Source organism: Microcebus murinus, chromosome 18 (assembly GCF_040939455.1).
Source record: "Microcebus murinus isolate Inina chromosome 18, M.murinus_Inina_mat1.0, whole genome shotgun sequence".
NCBI lineage: Eukaryota > Metazoa > Chordata > Mammalia > Primates > Cheirogaleidae > Microcebus > Microcebus murinus.
Genome location: NC_134121.1, coordinates 41,679,997 through 41,697,467, shown reverse-complemented (window position 1 = coordinate 41,697,467; position 17,471 = coordinate 41,679,997). Strand labels below are relative to the sequence as shown.

Sequence of the window (17,471 nt, the reverse complement as noted above, 5' to 3'; positions counted from 1 at the left end):
AAAAATTATCCTTAGTGTTCTAGACCACAAAAGGGAAGGAGAAGCAATTCTCCCCTGAGGTGGAGATGGCAAAGACTTTGGTAATAACACATATTTTAACCTTTAAGCAACTTTGACTTATTTTTTGGATTAGCAATGCATTAGAAAATCTCAATAGAGCTACGGATACTAATCCCCATGCTGACCCTGTTCTGTAACAAGGTGGGAAATGGGGTGGGATGCTGGAAAGTCTGGTTTAAGACTACCTTTCAGGTATAAACTGCTGCTTACTGACTTCCCTTGATGATAGTTGAGCTCAAACCCACTTACCTCTCCTGTCAGGAGGAAGTCAGGGTACATGAAGCTCAATTCTTTTGATAGCCTGGTACCATCATTATTTGTGTAACTGTTTTCTACTTTTTTTTAAAATCACATTTTATGGTTTCCCCCAATTCATCGTTATTCTCTAGTTCCTAATCTAATGTTTTCAAGCACCTCTTCAAACCCTAAGAACTTTTGGGGGGCTAGTTTATGAGTCTACAGTGATTCTGAGACAGAAAACCCCTAAGATAAAGTGGAGGAAAAACATCCTTTATACATGGCCAGATATGCTTAGAGGTACAGATTAAGAAGTAAATGCAATGGAGCAAAAGTGGTATAGTAACAGGAAATATTTAATTTTCCAATCTCCACTTTCCATTTTTATAAACTGAAAGAAAAAAATTTAATATATTACAAAATATCTGTACATAGACAAGGTACACCCGATGGGGGCAAAATCAGGAGAGAGAAAGGAATACAGTGTCAGGAACCTAAATCAGGGAGAATGAGGTGGCAACTGACACTTTTCTGATGCAGCATTCTCTCTCAAAACCTGCTGGTCACCATTTTAGCACTGTAACTATATATGCATATTATATATATACACACACATACAAGTGGTTGGGTGATGTCTATGGCATAAGCTAACATAAGTCCTACTTACAAATTTATACTAACTGCCCTGCTTTAAACGTATAAATCTGATGTAGTTTTCAAAACTTTATCGTTCCTATGGACAGTTGAAGAAAAAAACTAAGGAAACTGGGTCAAGCATATTTGTTCTCAAAAACACAAAAATGATCATGGTCAAACCAGTTCTGTTTCCCATTCATGAACAGAATCTGATTTCTCACCTGTTCAAAATGATGTATTTAATAGACTTAATATCTCCCATGGTACAATAATTAAAACAAAACAAAGCCAAAACCACTTTTGAATGGAATTAATTTGGTTTGTAATTTTCAAATCGTCAAGCTGAAATTCTATCAAACCTTTTACTTTCATCACATTAATAGATAACATAGCTGAAATTAACAAATACCTTTTCTTCCTCCTCACAGATTCCAGGATATTTAAATGAGTTTTTCCTCTGCTTTTAGAAATAGTCAAAATTACCAAACTTTCTTTCATTATAAAGGTTAGATCCCAAAATGGGAGTGGGAGTGAGATGGGATCATACACACACATACACACACTCACATGCACACTCACCCCCTTCCCTAGTAGGGCTGAGGGAATGGAGGCTTAAGTATATTATTTAGGATATTTGGCATAATTAAAAATAATGGGTGGGAGAGGGGAGGGAAAAACATTATTGATGACTGCTGATAACGAAAATACAATGAAAATATATAGAGAATTTTATTCATATTTGATGGGAAACCATTTTGTTTTCACTGAACAGATACTTTTGGAAGTATCTCAGGCTCAGGTTCTTTAATCAAAAACAGGGGGCCCAATACTTCAAGTATTCTAAAATATTAAGGCCCGTGTCTGAGGACTAAGAAGTCAATAGACTTCTTAGTTCAGATGAACTTTAATGCAATCTGCCAATAGCACGTCAGTGAGCCTAGTAAATCTAACTGGACACACTGATATAAAAAGCCATCAATGCCAAAATGGCTAGAAGGTTCTCTTTCAGTCAATGTTTGGCCCTGAGGGCAAGGCCAGACCAAAAACCAAAGAATAAAGAAATACACACGCCAATATCTACCTATTTCAGTAACAGGGAAAAATAGTCAAGTAAGTATCTGAAGAGCGTTCTTCTTTCATTTCTTTAAATTTTTTTTATTAATGCACCTTTCTCTTATAAGTAGATTTTATTTTGTAATGCAAGAACTTGGCATTGAAATATGAAACTTGAGTTTGAAAACTATACTCCACGATGCTGAAGCATGTTTGCCTTTTCTTTGTAAAAGGGGGCTAGCCTATGTTTCACAAAGGTCTAAGTCTGGGCAGATAAATTATATGACATGTATTCGTTTTTTAAACACTCTATATGCTGGTACTCAGATAGAAATGGAAGCCAGAATGAGAAGCCTCCCAAATTATCCCACCCCTCAGCCTTTCCTTTTTTCATTTCCTGTTTATGATAAGGCAAAGTTCTTGCCAGGAAGCCACAATTTAACTCCTTTTGCCAAAACCAAAACCAATCTCCCTGGAGGAAAATCCCTAAAAGAATTGGCAGGATATACATGCTGGGATGTGTATATGTCAATACTGTTCTAACGGTATGCTGTTTTAAAGTTATTTTTTTTTTTTAAAAAAGGTATCAGGTATTGATTTATCTTCAGAAAAATACCCACCCTAAACTAGGTTACATTTCCATGTATTTTCAGGATGTATTTTTTTTCTCTTTGACAATATCACAATGCTCTGTTTGAAAGGCTTTTTTTCTTGACATAAAAATATATGTGTAAACAATATGCCAAATGCTCTTATTAGCCCTCTAGGTATGGAGGTATCATCTCAAACCACAGCTCAGCAGCAATGTTACATACAGGCTGTCCCCAGTTAGAAATCAACTTCCCCATCAGAACATGGTTTTTTAAAAAACAAAACATTTTAGAATTGAAGAGTTACAGAGAACAATGTAGGAGTTTGAATTTCCTTTCCTTTATTTCAAAAAAAGTAAAGAATTACCCCAGGGTCTTGAGCATCTCAACCATTATATTTTTTTCCAAACAAATGCCTCAGGCAGGGGTGGAGAGAGACAGGGAGGGAGAGACAGGGAGGGAAGGACAGGGAGAGGAAAAGAGAGAGGGAGGAAAGAAGGGAGGGAAGGGTAGAGGGAGAAAGAAAAAAAGAGATTGAATAAAGTCTACCTACTTGCCCCTAAATGACACTTTCTACAACCTGCTTCACATGCAGAAAGAGAGGTGGATCTTTTGTCAAAGTGGAGCAAACTTTAAGGACGAGTAATTTATTTGGAAAAAAGGTATTGTTCAAGATGCTCAATGGGGGAAAAAGTGTTCACTAAAGAGCAAAATGTGAGATTGTGGAGAGGAAGGAAACATTTATTTAAATCAGCCAGGCCACTCTGTTTCCCTTATAGCAAAAGTCTAAGAGCAGCTCAAATTTTGTGAACACTATTCTCTTTAAAGGAAAAAAGAAACAAAAAACCCCACCTAAATTAAAATTCAAAAGAAAGAAACCACACACAACCCCCCCCCCAAAAAAAACTTTAAAAACCAAAGAGCCTCTCCTGAGCCATCTCAAAACTGAAACTGTTCTCTCTCTTTCACTCAAGTGCAGGCAATGAGCTAATAAAACATTTACTTTTCAATTTAATGACCTTCTCCATATTCTCCACTTATATCTACTAGGTAGAGTTGAAGTAAATGTTCTGGCTATAGCCCATCCAGGGAGAACTGGTGCCAACATCATTATTTTATGTCGCCTGCTAGTAGCAAGTGAGCAAGGAATACAACGGACAGCTTTGCAGTAGCCAAATGCAGATGATTACCTCGCTCTGGCAAATGATTTCATTAAAGGTTCAGAGGACTGGATGGAAAGATGGATAGGGAAGGAATCTTTCAGGACACTGAAGTCTCTGGGTTAGTAAGGAACTCCTCTCCCTCTTCCCCCTCTTGGTGGGACTCTTGTAGGCCCTCGATAGAGTTTTCCATAAGCAGAAGACTGAGCTGGGGCCCCCCAGTGAAGGCCTGCTCCTGAGCTGCTGGCCCCAGTGGTTCCTGGACCCAGCTCCCCATAGTTTTGCAGTTTGGTCTCTGCATGTACCACAGAGTTGCTGCTTCCCTCAGCCTTCAGGAATGGTTGCCCGACCGAGTGTAATGCTAAGGGGACCCTGGCAAAACGGAGGTCCTGGTCCCCTGGGAACTGCACTGACCCTGTGCCCTGGTAATTGCTGGACTCCCCAAGGTGGCTCACAGAGCCTGAGAAGGTCCTGTTCTTCACCAGGGTCTGGACCAAGGATTCTGTCAAGGCTGGACCAGAGTTGCGTTCATCAGTGTCAGTGGCATTGAACCCTGTTTCAGGCCCATCAGTGTTTCCGTAAGTCCTGTTTGGATGGGGTCGGGTGGAGTACTCCATTGGTCTCATGGCCTGGTGCTCATGTGGCAGGTGGCCAGGAGGCTCTGCTTCAGGCTGGGATAAAAGTTGCAGCAAGGCGGCTGTCACGGCTGGGTTCAACTCCTGGGGCCCGCTGGAAAGATCGCCTTCAACCAGAGGGGGTGGAGGTGGCGGCGGTGGAGGTCCGGGGGGCTCAGGGGGCCTCTTCTCTGGTGGAAGAATGTGAGGAGGACATGCTGTGGAAGGGTTACTTCTTTTAAACACCATCTTAAAAATCACATGTGATTATAAACACAAACACACACACGCACACACTGCCCAACATAAACAAATATTAATACAAGTAACCAAATATATAAAGAATAAAATCTTGGGATCAGGAAATTGCAATTTATAAATAAAATCAAGTGATTAAAAGTAAAACAGTTGCATTCTGGATCTAACAGCTGGTGTAAAAAGATCACATTTTTCAAATGACTATCCTGATTTTTGTCTGAGATTTCCTTCCTTAAAGAACTGTTCTAATATGTAGGCTGCTGGCAGCCTCTCTGCCTCTTTTTGCTGTCAGATCAAAACATTAATGAAAACAAAGCAGAACAAAGATGAGAGGGAACAATATACATGCTGTGGTCACATTTCTAAGACGTAATCTTGATGTACAACAGAGACCTTTCATGGACTTGGCTAACACATTTTACAGAACGTTTGATGATATAAGGTTAACCTGAAATAGAACTCAAAGAATATACAGGAGAGATGAAATAAAGTAAAAACTTGTCATTACCGTCATGTATAAAAATACACTTGGCTTCTCTAAACTTTAGGCACCTCTCCCCATAACCATATCCTGAAGAAGGGGTATTAAACACCATATTGTCATTCAGCTTCCTATGTTACAGTAATGATAAAGACTAATTTTCTATCATAATTTTCTATTTTATTTTCCTACCTCCTGCATTTTTTTCCAAGCTATGAAAAAAAAATCACTATAGCAATGTCATGCAGAATGGGGCTGTTGATAAATATTTATCTTGGAGACAGTGACAAGAACTGAGTATTTAGAAAGTATCAAACTAATATTATACTCTGTCTTTACAAAGATCTTTCATTTTTCTTGAACCACTTCCCCAGACTTTCTTTTTTTCACTGCTGGCTAAATTTGCTTAGGCATGATAATCATTGTCTGAAAATGAACTCCTGCCAAGGCAGGAGAGGAGAGATGTAAAATGGCATGAGTTTGAGGACATACAAAACTACTGAGATAGAAGCACAGTCAGAACAGTGCCCTTTAGCGAACTGGGAATCACCCTGCTGAAGAAATGGTTTAATGTTTTGGGATAGCTTTCAAACAACCAATTTTTCTTTTTCCTATGGAAGCATATTTTTAAATGTTCATTTAGTCATTCTTTCATTATCTAAGCTGTGATGTAAAGTTATTACTCAGACAAGCCCCAAACAATCTTTAGTTATAATTAGTTATTTTTGTAGCATATTTACCTTAAGTATACTTTGCAAAGACAATCAGTAAGTTTGCATTCCCTTAGCATGCAGATGAAAACATTCTGAAAACACTATAAAATTATAAGGTTGTACAGGAGAAAGATGAGGTCAGGTGCTATACGTAACATACAAGTAGGGTGACCAACAGTCCTAGTTTGCCCAGGACTGAGAAGGTTTCTAAGTTACCAACTTCAGCTTTAAAACCAGAACAGCTCAGGGATAAGTTGGTCACCCTACATACAGTATTAACTCAAATTACTTGTTGACTGATTGACTGGGTGGCAGGGGAAAATGAATTTAAAGATAAAAAAATTAGCTGTGGAAAATTCACAATTTATATAGACATGCTGAAAAAGGAGCGCTAACTGGACTATAATCATCTATGGATTTCAGAGCCTTTTGCTTTGAACACTACGTATCTCTCTATATCCGGACATCACAGTACCAGTTATTTTTAGAAGTATTTTTTGACCATTTAAGAAATGAAACACAGGCTTCTTAATACTGAGGGTAAACAACTTAAAAAATATATAACTGCAGAAGTAGGCAAATCTAAACTTACATTCTTCCAGCTATACCACTTTTCATATTTAAACTTTGCCTTTCATGTAAATAGACTTTCATGTAAATAGTGTTTCAGTAGAACTAATTCTTAGGCTCACATTCTTTCACACACATAAAATGAAAATTCTATTCCAAAGTAGCAAAGCAGATGGATTGTAAAGAACTATTAAAATAAGGTTAATAAAACTTCTTAAAGGAATTAAAAATAAAATATGAATTATAAATCATATTGTCATAAGATTTAAGTGTTAATGTCCTCAATCCTTAACAGTCTGTACTAATAGAGAGAAGTATTATTGAAATGTAAGAATAACTTAAAAACTTCATTGGACTTAATAGATTTCAACCAACACCCTTTCCCATTAAGCACAGAATAGCAAAACAGTAACCAAATTGACAGGTTGTCACCTTCTCTGGCTTATCCAGTCTGCCCTCTGGTGGAAGTGCTAATGAACAGTGAAACGGCCAAATAAGAGGCAGCAGGGGAGAAAAAAGAACAGGGAAGACACTGTAGAGGCACTAACTAAATAATCCAGGAGTGACTGTAATAATTAATTATTGTATTTTTATAGCCTTCTCCAAAAAGTAAAACCAACCACTACTGGCCACAGGCTAGGCCTTAATTTTACTTTAATTTCACCATTTGGCTGATAGTTTGTTGGCTCAATTATTGGGTGAATTTCTTTCAATCACCATCCTATTTAACTCGAACCACTTCTTTCAGGTATTTTGATCACAGCTAAATTTTTTTGTGTGTGTGTGGGTGGAGGGAGGTGTTCAGATTCCAGGAGATGAGGCAAAAAGGCCTGCTTTAATTCTAGATTAGCCTTTTCTATTACTCCATGTCCTAGACCTATAGACTCTCTTAAAAACAATTGGAATCATCATGACATATAGCAAAATGAATTAAGAAACATGAGTAAAAGAGTCCTAGTTCTTGCCTTTGCCAATAACCAGCAATGGGACCATGGGAAGACTTTAAATTTAAACTCCTTGGATTGCAGTTCTCCTATCTGTAAAGTAAGATGTTAATTTTCTTTGTCTTTATAAGTTTTAAAAGTCTTTATATATGAAAAATAGCATATGTATTTGATCCTATGCCAGCAAAAATAAAGCATATACTTTCTGCACCATCCATATGAAATGTGAATACAGGACTCTATAGTTGAGAATTAGTATACTTCTTCAGCCCTTGTGTCTCTTCTTATTTCCCAATTCAGAGAGTCTTCATAGAAAGTGAAAGTTTCCAAGGAGTTAAAAAAAACACTCTGTTAAGTAAAGATTTTGCAAATAGACTGTGAATCAGAATTGATTAGAGTACTTAAACTTCTTTTTCCTCTATTACATTGCATGCTGTGGTCATGTGAGATCAAGTTGTAACATATTCCCCTTTTTCAGACTTTTTTTTGGAGACAGGGTCTTGCTATGTTGCCCAGGCTGGTTTCAAACTCCTGGGCTCAAGTGACCCTCATGCCTCAGCCTCCTGAGCAGCTGGGACTATAGGCATACACTTTTTTTCTTTATAAAATGCTCATTTCCTGATCTGAGGTCCATTCAATTATTTCTTTCAGAAACACACATTTAAAGGAATTGTTTTTATATGCTATTATTTTTTGGAAAAGAAATGCAAGGTGTTAATTATCTACTTTGAAATACTCCCCAATTATTCTTCAGGAAATTAACAATGATATTTTATTAGGATTTTCTTGATTGTATCTTCCAGGCAAGACTCTGGTATCCAGCATCCATTCCGCTAGAGGTAAAGAAGTACAATCTGATAATGGTTTGTTTGGAATTCAAGACTTTCAAGCACTAGGACTAGCTGTGGCTACCACACACACACAGTGGGTTCAAGATACATGACTGGCTACAGTTGTCATTTCCTTGGTTATAGAACACAAGGGCTTTACTTACCTACCTTCTAGGAAGTGAAAAAACAATCAGTATATGAAAGGTGCTTTGAGAAGCTATGAGACTTAAATTAAAGAAGCTGGCAAGAAATACATCACTTGGTGCTATGTTCTCCTGTAGACTAGGTTACAGAAAAACAGAAACAGGCCACCGATGTGAAAAAGAAAATGTTAAAGAGATTTTTAAGAGGATCAACAGCACCTGAGCTCAATGAGATTCATGACCGGTCTGTTTACCTGCTGCCTCCTCCTGTGGCATTGTGGGAGTTCTTCGGGGCCCCTGTGGCCCACTGTTCTTGTCACTGTTGTTTTCCTCCAGGCTGCCTGCTGGCTCTTGGGTTTTCATCAGCTGACTCAATAGAACTGCCAACATATTTTGCACGTCAGCTGGTGTGCTTGAAGCTTCAGGGGTTGTCTGTTCTGCTGAAGGCAGGGCCACTGGGGCAGAAGGTGCTTCCTTCAAAGACTCCTCTGGAGCTATGGGCTCTGAGTCCTGCTGCTGGGAAGTAGCTTCCGTTAGGGCACTGATGGATTGGTTCAGGGCTTCCAGCTGCTGCTGCATTTCTGGATTGGAGTGGATGTTAAGCAGCTGTGCCATTTGAGGGACGCTCAGGTCGGTTTGGCTCTGCAGCAGGTTCAATAACACTGCCAATTCACTTTGATTCAGCTGTTGTGTGATGTCACCGAGGCCTGTGGAGAAACAGTACAGCCAATATAAGAGGATGAGGCAGGGCAAGGGCCCTTTGCCTTCTTCAACTGGCAATAGCAACTTATATCTAAAGAAGGATGTTTTATTTTAAATGTCTCATTTTTCACGTCTGAGATTATCATGACACAGTTATTCTTTATGCTTTCACTTAAAATACTAAGTCTAAAATATCTCTGCATTATGCATAAAAATGATTTCATTTTATCTGTATTCTTCAAGGTTAGTGATTTTCAACCCTTAATACATATCAGAATTACTAGGAGAGATTTTAAAATTCAGATCCTTCAAGGTTCATCTCGAGAGATCTGGCAATTATATGGTAGTATTTGTTTTTAAAGCTTCATGGATGATTCTAATGTGTAGCCAGAGTTGAGAACCGCTGTTGTAGGTGGACAGGGAAGGGAAAGTGAAAAAGAAAAAGAATATCTGTAGTTCACAAAACCTGGTGGTACAACAGGGGAACTACTGTGTTACAACAGCTCATTATGACACAGTTTTAGAGATATTTAGACCACATAAAAGTCTACAGAACAAACTACATTTAGCAATTACAATGTAGCATATTAAATTCTAAGAAGGTCTTATCAAATCTAACAAACAGGACTCCAAATTATGTGTTTTAGAAAGTCATGGATGAACTAACTTTAAATCTGTCTTACCTAACTCACTGACTTATGCCACATATCTAATTGAGATACAGTGTTCCTCATTTCAGGAAAAGAAAATAATCTATTATAGACTTTCTGGATCACATGTACAAAACTTGGTTTATCTCCTCCCCATGAGGACATTAACCTCTTTCCTAATGGTTCACTAGACAAAAACTAAAAGACATAGGCTCACACTCCTTGCATTTGACCTTCAAAATCTGCTTACTAGAAGCACAAAGGCTCCATGCCAGCACTGACCTATTGCATCCCCAGCTCCAGGTTCCACCTTGCTGGGAGCAGGCTGAGGTGGTGCTGGGCTGCTGTTCTTCACAGGCTCAGCACTCGTTGCTGAGGTAGTTTCTTTTCGAGAGGCTTTGGATGGAGGTGGCTCTTCTACCATAACACCACTTTGTCGCTGACGGCGGCGTTTCTTACTCCATAATTCATGGCAATCTTGCCAGTGGGGGAGGCTAGAAAAAGACAAAGCAAAAGGAAAATGTGTATGGGAATGTGGTAGTGAGTAAATGGAAGGGCAAGGGATTAAAATGGAAGGCAAAGAGTGTAGGAAATGGAAAGAATAAGGAAAACATAAAAATAACCAGAAAAGTTAGTAAGTAGATTGTAGCAGTGTAAAAGGAATCATGGCAGATGATAGTCTGAGGAAATGAATTCCAAAAGGTTTATATAGTGAGAAATGGGGATCTTGTTAATATGAGGGACACAACTGCTATATAAACTCAGATATTCTAGTCAAATACTGTTCTTCCTTGGCATAGCAAGAATAAAGGAGAACTTAAATGGTCAGTTTTCAGTTGGGAATAAATAGGACAGAAATGACTGGCTTATTAATATCTATGTCTAGGAAAAGTGGTGACTTAAATCTTGGAACCATATATCATAATTAAACCACATCTTATGTGTTATCTGGTCTATCTTTGTGAAGACCAAAGACTGCTTCTTTCCTCTTTCTGCCAACTGAATTTCTACAACTGCTTATCAACTTTTTTTTTCATATATGAAGTTTAGCACTATGCATTATTTAGTATATTTCCTGACAACCACATATTCAACAATACAAACAGTGCAAGCAGGTCAAATCTTACAACAAAATCTCTCTATAGGGGGAGGAGGGGCATGGGCAATATATGTAACCTTAACACCTGTACACCCATAATATGCTAAAAAATATATATATATATCTCTATAACAAAAGTTACCAAATTTCAGTAAAAAGCTTATGTATTTCAAGCCACATTCAGTATACCAAAATTCTAGTGCAATAATTGAATTTGGGGCCAGGTGTGGTGACTGTCAGTGATGAATTCAAAGAGAAAGACTTTTTATGTTCCAGAATATGGGATTTGAGTGTAGAACCCCTCTGGAGTCCTATAAAATACAGGAAATTCGTAAGATTCTAACGAAAGAGTGAGACATGCAAAGAACATTTTTTTTTTTTTTTTTTTTTGAGACAGAGTCTCGCTTTGTTGCCCAGGCTACAGTGAGTGCCGTGGCGTCAGCCTAGCTCACAGCAACCTCAAACTCCTGGGCTCGAGTGATCCTTCTGCCTCAGCCTCCCGAGTAGCTGGGACTACAGGCATGCGCCACCATGCCCGGCTAATTTTTTATATATATATCAGTTGGCCAATTAATTTCTTTCTATTTATAGTAGAGACGGGGTCTCGCTCTTGCTCAGGCTGGTTTCGAACTCCTGACCTTGAGCAATCCGCCCGCCTCGGCCTCCCAAGAGCTAGGATTACAGGCGTGAGCCACAGCGCCCGGCCAGAACATATTTTTTACATCAAAATTCAATGACCTGATAGTGATGCAAAATTAGGACTAGGCTGGGCAACACAGCAAGACCCTGTCTCTAAAAAAAAAAAAAATTAGCCAGGTGTGGTGGTACATGCCTATAATCCTAGCTAAGAAACGCTGCACCAGGAGGATTGCCCAGGAGTTTGAGGTTACAGTAAGCTATGAGCTACACCACTGCACTCTAGCCTAGGCAACAGAGTGAGACCCCACCTCAAAAAAATTAGGACTGTCTTTGCAAGTGTGATATATACATGGTTACACCACAGACACGGTGACTCAAACAGATGCAAAGGTTAAGAACAAAAACTAGAAGGAATATTTTTAAAGAGGTTGTACATTTCCATTTGTTTACGTCCAAAAAGAAAAAAAAGTGAAATATTTAAAAATTAAAATAAAAATAATAAAGAGGTTGTACAGAACAATATTCTGGGATGGGGGTCCTGGGACAAATGAAGATATCCTGAATCAAATTAGAACAAATACCACAGCAAAATTTACTCCTTGTTTAAAAAAGAAAACAAAAAACAATAAAGCAAACATCCCTATCAACTATAATATGCAAGGACATTTCTCCATTTGGAACTTTTACGTTCCATTGGCGATTTACGGTTCTTTTTAAAAACCTATTATTTTTTATTTTTTTTTTTTTGAGACAGAGTCTCGCTTTGTTGCCCAGGCTAGAGTGAGTGCCGTGGCGTCAGCCTAGCTCACAGCAACCTCAAACTCCTGGGCTCAAGCAATCCTCCTGCCTCAGCCTCCCAAAAAACCTATTATTTTGAGTGTCTTATCTCCAGAAGCCTAGGAGGAGGTTTAGGGTAATGACATGGACACCAGCACTTACTCTGGAGGAGCCATTTTGCTGAGCTCAACATCTTTAAGGAAGTCACTCTGTAGGGTCTGTTCAGCTGTGCAACGCTTGCTAGGATCTAGTGTCAGCATGTGGTCTAATAAATCAAGTGCTGCTGAAGGAATGCTGTGGAAAGGAACAGTGAAAGGACAAGTTCACAATGACCCCACAGTTTTCAAACCTGTAACCTTATATCAAAAGGTCTGAATTTTCAGCTCCATGTAAAACAGAGGAAAGGGATTTGGAAGGTGGCAAATGCAAGCAAGCAGATTTGCTTCCACATGGGATTTCATAAATACTATTAACATATCTAAGAAACATGAAGCCAACAGTTCTGCTCTCTTTTTTCCTTGGGAAGATCAAAAGGACTATGAAAAAGTTTCCATATTGTTCAAAATAAAACCATTTTCTATTGTCTAAAGCCTTCAGAAGAAAAAATTACAAAAGGGCTATGATTAAAATCACATACTGTTCAAATATAAAATGTTTTTCTACTGTGACAACAATAACTCCCCAAACCAGGAAGAAGTCAAGTCCCAACTCCAGCCAGATAGAGAAATGAGATGCACATTTTGCCAAACTCACAAAGAGAATTCTTCTCGTAGACGCCTTCTATATTGCTTCTTCGGTTTCATGGTGTTGAAGTAGGGCAGCTTGATAACATCAGGCCACACAGCTGGACAAGGGCTACCACAGAGTCGGCTAAAAACAAAGCAGAATGCAAGAGCAAGGAAGTAAATGAGTCAGCATCATGAATTCTGGAGGCTGTAGAAGCAGAAATTATTACCTCCTGAAGTCTGGGGAATCTTTGCTTATTATATCACAGGGCGTACAGAAGGTAAAATATGACCTTACTGCTTTTTAAGGACAGAAGGAATAGGACAGAAAGAACTGGTTATAAGATAGCGAAGAAAAAACACTTGCATAATAATGCAAAATGATCCGCATTATTTGGATTCATAAAGCATGTTTTTAATACCCCACACAGCTTTTAATTACTAATTTTATTCAGTTCAGTTAGTATTAATTTTAAAGGGATGAACTGGTCTATTAGTGTCCTTACAGTGAAAGCTGCAAGAAGAGAGCTAAGACTGGAAATTTTGATAGTTAACTATGGATTTATTACATAACAAATAATGAGTTATACATCACCTTTTAAGAAAGGTCTACATTAAAAAAAACAAAGAATAAAAAGTGTCTACATTAGCCTGCTGCATTCTTCCCTTTAATTTTATTGGGGAAAAAAAAAAAACCAAACCAAATTTCATCCTAACTCTAGGCCTTCCCCAAATCTTCCATTATGAATTCTATTTTTTGTAACTCTTTACATGATGTATACCTTACTAAGTTCTTTGAAGGCAGGGACCTAAGCTATTATCTCTAAATCCTAAAGTTTAAAGAATAATAATCTGTTATAAAATAGGCTCACTAAATGTTTGCTGAATAAATTTAATCTTACCTAAGAACAGCCACCCTAAAAATGGCATGCTTTTATATGAAGAATAAGTAATTAAAAATATGCAAGGTAAGACCTAAAAATTAAGTGGAATATAATTTCTTTGTATGTATAGTCCAGGACAAAATATATGGCAAACCTGACTGAGTGAAGAGAAGCTTACTTGGACATAAAGACCATAAAATCATTCAGAATGACTAAAAAGTGTTAGAAATTAGAAGATGGGATTACCTATCACACCTGGGTACTCAAGAGCACATGCACAGCTGTACCTGATCAGTTCTAGCTGAGCCAGTTCCAGATTGGCTTGAAAAATAGGCTTCTTTGTGAACAGTTCCCCAAGGATACATCTAGAAAAGGTAACATTGAGAGGTCAGAAGAGAAATCCCTGGAGTCTATTTAAAGTATATCTCAATAAACTTATAAAATATACCAGGCTGCATCCAATATACCATGTTGTAAACGAGCCCAAAACTTCAATGTCTGAGTTTCCTAAAAAAAATATTTCTTACAGTGAAAACAGACAGTATAAAGGATTTAAATTTGCCAGCAGATAAAACTTTTGCCACCTATAAAGGACAGTCTGTAAGCAGAGAAAGGGAGTCAAGAGTTCTTTTCTATCATACCATTGTAAAGTAAGGAAATAACTAAAGACAATTTTACAAGGATGCTTATCAGTTTCTAATAAAGGTGTATTAGTTTTTGTCATTAATCTGCTCTGTAGAATATGCACTATACAATAGCCCTCTTGGCACACTATTAGAAGGAAGTCACCTGTCAGTTTCAGTAGAACTTTCAAATAAATTATGTTTAAACACCTCTGCCATTTTGAAAAGGACTTTCAAAACTATATGGACACATTTGCATAGTCTCAAAGTATCTCCCCACAAATTACTTATTAGTTACAAAAGAAAAACTAGTAACTATAATAGTAAGGAAAGAAGACAAGTTAACTAAGTGATAAAATTAACATCCCCAATAAGCGGCAAACAGTCCATGTAAGTCGAGATATGACTAAGAACATAACGTTCCTTATGGAATATTGCAGCCCCAAATACATAACCTGAATATATATAGTAACTGCTCTGTATTCTTCAAAAATGTACACGTCATGAAAGACAAAGAAAGGCTAAAGAACTGTTCCAGGCCAGGTGCAGTGGCTCACACCTGTAATCCTAACACTTGGAGAGGCCAAGGCCAGAGGACTGCTTGATGCCAGGAATTTAAGACCCTCCTGAGCAGGAGTGAGAAGCCACCTCTACAAAAAATAGAAAAATTAGCTGAGTGTGGTGGTGCATGCCTGTAGTCCCAGCTACTTGAGTGGCTGAGGCACGAGGATCACTTCTTGAGCCTAGGAGTTTGAGGATGCAGTAAGCGATGATGAGGCCACTGAACTCTAGCCTGGTTAACAGAGTGAGACCCTGTCTCAACAAAAAGGTGGGGAACCTGCAGCCTTCTGATTTATACCCCCATATTACGAAATGTTAAAAAAAAAAAAGCTTTTTTCTGCTGTACTCCTTTTAATAAAAGGATTTGTTCTATAAAATTTGGATTTAGTCAGAAAGTCGCACTCAAGGATCGAGAAGGCCACAGGTTCCCCACTCTATGCAACTACCTTCAAACAGTTCTGGAAAAAAATATGTGGTATATGTATATACAAACATGTATTTTATGTATGTGTTATATTATACAATATATATGATATATGTGCAAATGTGGCAAGATGTTAGAAATTAGGGAATCTATCACAAATGAATCTTCAAATAATTTATGCTGATTAAAAGATGGCATAAGGGAAGGATAAGAGTATATAATGTAATTCCATTTATATAAAATTCTAGAAATGGAAATTAATCTGTAGTGACAGAAAGGAGGACAGTAGTTTGCCTGTGTGTGGGGGGAGAACAAAGTTATTACAAAGGGGCACAAGGAAACTTTTGGGGGGTGATCATTACCTTGGTTGTGGTGATGGTTTACTGATGGATACATTATATCAAAATTTACTAAATGTACACTTTAAATATATGCAGTTATTGTATAGTGCAGTAAAAAGCTTTACAAAATTAAGTGAATCTGCATAAGGCCATACTAAAGTTCTCTATACTATTCTAGCAACTTTTCCATAAATCTGAAATTATTTTAAAATAAATTTAAAATAAAAAATATTACAGGAATACTTTATACTTTTAATGTGCCTGAAATATTTCATTTTTTTTAAAGTGGGGAAGCTGGGCATGGTATTGGGTGCCTGCAGTCCCAGCTACTCAAGACGCTAAGGCAAGAGTATTGCTTTAGCCCAGGAATTCAAGACCAGCCTGGACAACATAGCGAGTTTGAGGTTACATATGACTGGGACATTGCACTATGAACCTGGGTGAAACACTGAGACCATGTCTCTTAAAAGAAAGAAGGGGAGGGGAGGGGAAGAGAAGAGAGGAGAAGAGAAAAAAAGCAGCAGGGGGGGAGCGGGCACTGGGGGCTCATGCCTATAATCCTAGCTCTCTGGGAGGCCAAAGCGGGCAGATTGCTCAAAGATCTCAAGTTCAAAACCAGCCTGAGCAAGAGCAAGACCCATCTCTACTAAAAATAGAAACAAATTAATTGGCCAACTAAAAAATATATATATATATATATAAAAAATTAGCCAGGTATGGTGGCGAATGCCTGTAGCCCCAGCTACTTAGGAGGCTGAGGCAGGAGGATTGCTTGAGCCCAGGAGTTTGAGGTTGCTGTAGCTAGGCTGATGCCATGGCACTCTAGCCCAGACAACAGAGTGAGACTCTGTCTCAAAAAAAAGAAAGAAAAAAAGGAGGGAAAAGAAAAGAAAAGAAAGGACAATTAATCTCTTCTTTGATGTGTGCTTTAAAATGAGACTTATTTACAAATAATCACAAAACCAAATTTTAAAATCCTTTAGCTTGACTTCATTTAAGAAAACAAAACATACCTAGCTTTTTAAGTAATTTGCACCTTACTGTTAGAATTTATTAACTTAAAATGACAAAAGATAAATTCTAACTTTCAATATTCTCTCAAACTCTATTCAGAGATGAAAAAGTAAAAGTAAAACTTAATTCTATTTTCAATATTAACTGCCAAATCAAGCTCCAAGCAGTATAGTCAGAACTGGTAAAATAAGAGACAGAGGCTAGGCATGGTGGCTCATGTTTGTAATCCTAGCACTTTGGGAGGCTGAGGCAGGAGGATCACTTGAGGCCAGGAATTAGAGATCAGCCTGGGCAACATAGTGAGACACTGTCTCTACAAAAAATTAAAAATTTAGCCAGGCATGGTGGACCATACTTGTAGTCCTACCTCTTGGGAGGCTAAGCCAGGAGGATCACTTGAGCCCAGGAGTTTGAGGTTACAATGAGCTATTATCATACCACTATACTCTAGCTCAACTGACACAGTGAGACCCTGCCTCCAAAAAAAAGAAAAAAAGAAAAAGGAAAAAAACAGAAACAAAAAACTATGAGGTTTTCAGACTCTAGGCATAATTTGTTGTACTATTCTTTCTAGTTTCTCCCCTGATTAGTACACTAAATTGCTATACCAATTCTCTATAAAGAATATTCCAAAGAATTATCTTTGGAGAGACTACCATGGATCATCAAAGTAGTAAGCTGATTTCAAAAGTCAAGCAAAGGCCAGGAGCAGTGGCTCACGCCTGTAATCCTAACACTCTGGG

The 17,471-nt window shown here is 38.0% G+C and overlaps 1 protein-coding gene across 8 annotated transcripts in view; it reads right to left on the bottom strand.

Moving 5' to 3' along the window:
- Nucleotides 1-17,471, bottom strand: part of CDK12 (cyclin dependent kinase 12) — a 77,623-nt gene that overhangs the window by 22,418 nt on the left and 37,734 nt on the right. For 4 of the 8 annotated variants that reach the window (XR_002221494.2, XR_012913084.1, XR_012913085.1 and 1 more), the window contains exons 9-13: nucleotides 14,053-14,130; nucleotides 12,910-13,026; nucleotides 12,319-12,450; nucleotides 9,924-10,135; nucleotides 8,544-8,996 (exon numbers count right to left, since the gene is read on the bottom strand). Coding sequence is in view for 4 of the 8 variants with exons in the window: in XM_012765909.2 (XP_012621363.1) it covers nucleotides 3,859-4,568; nucleotides 8,544-8,996; nucleotides 9,924-10,135; nucleotides 12,319-12,450; nucleotides 12,910-13,026; nucleotides 14,053-14,130 (1,702 nt within the window). In the remaining 4 variants the exon portion in view is untranslated. Of the gene's footprint in view, nucleotides 1-635; nucleotides 4,569-8,543; nucleotides 8,997-9,923; nucleotides 10,136-12,318; nucleotides 12,451-12,909; nucleotides 13,027-14,052; nucleotides 14,131-17,471 lie in introns of those variants that run through there. The other 4 variants (XM_012765909.2, XM_012765908.3, XM_012765913.3 and 1 more) reach the window with 3 other exon arrangements.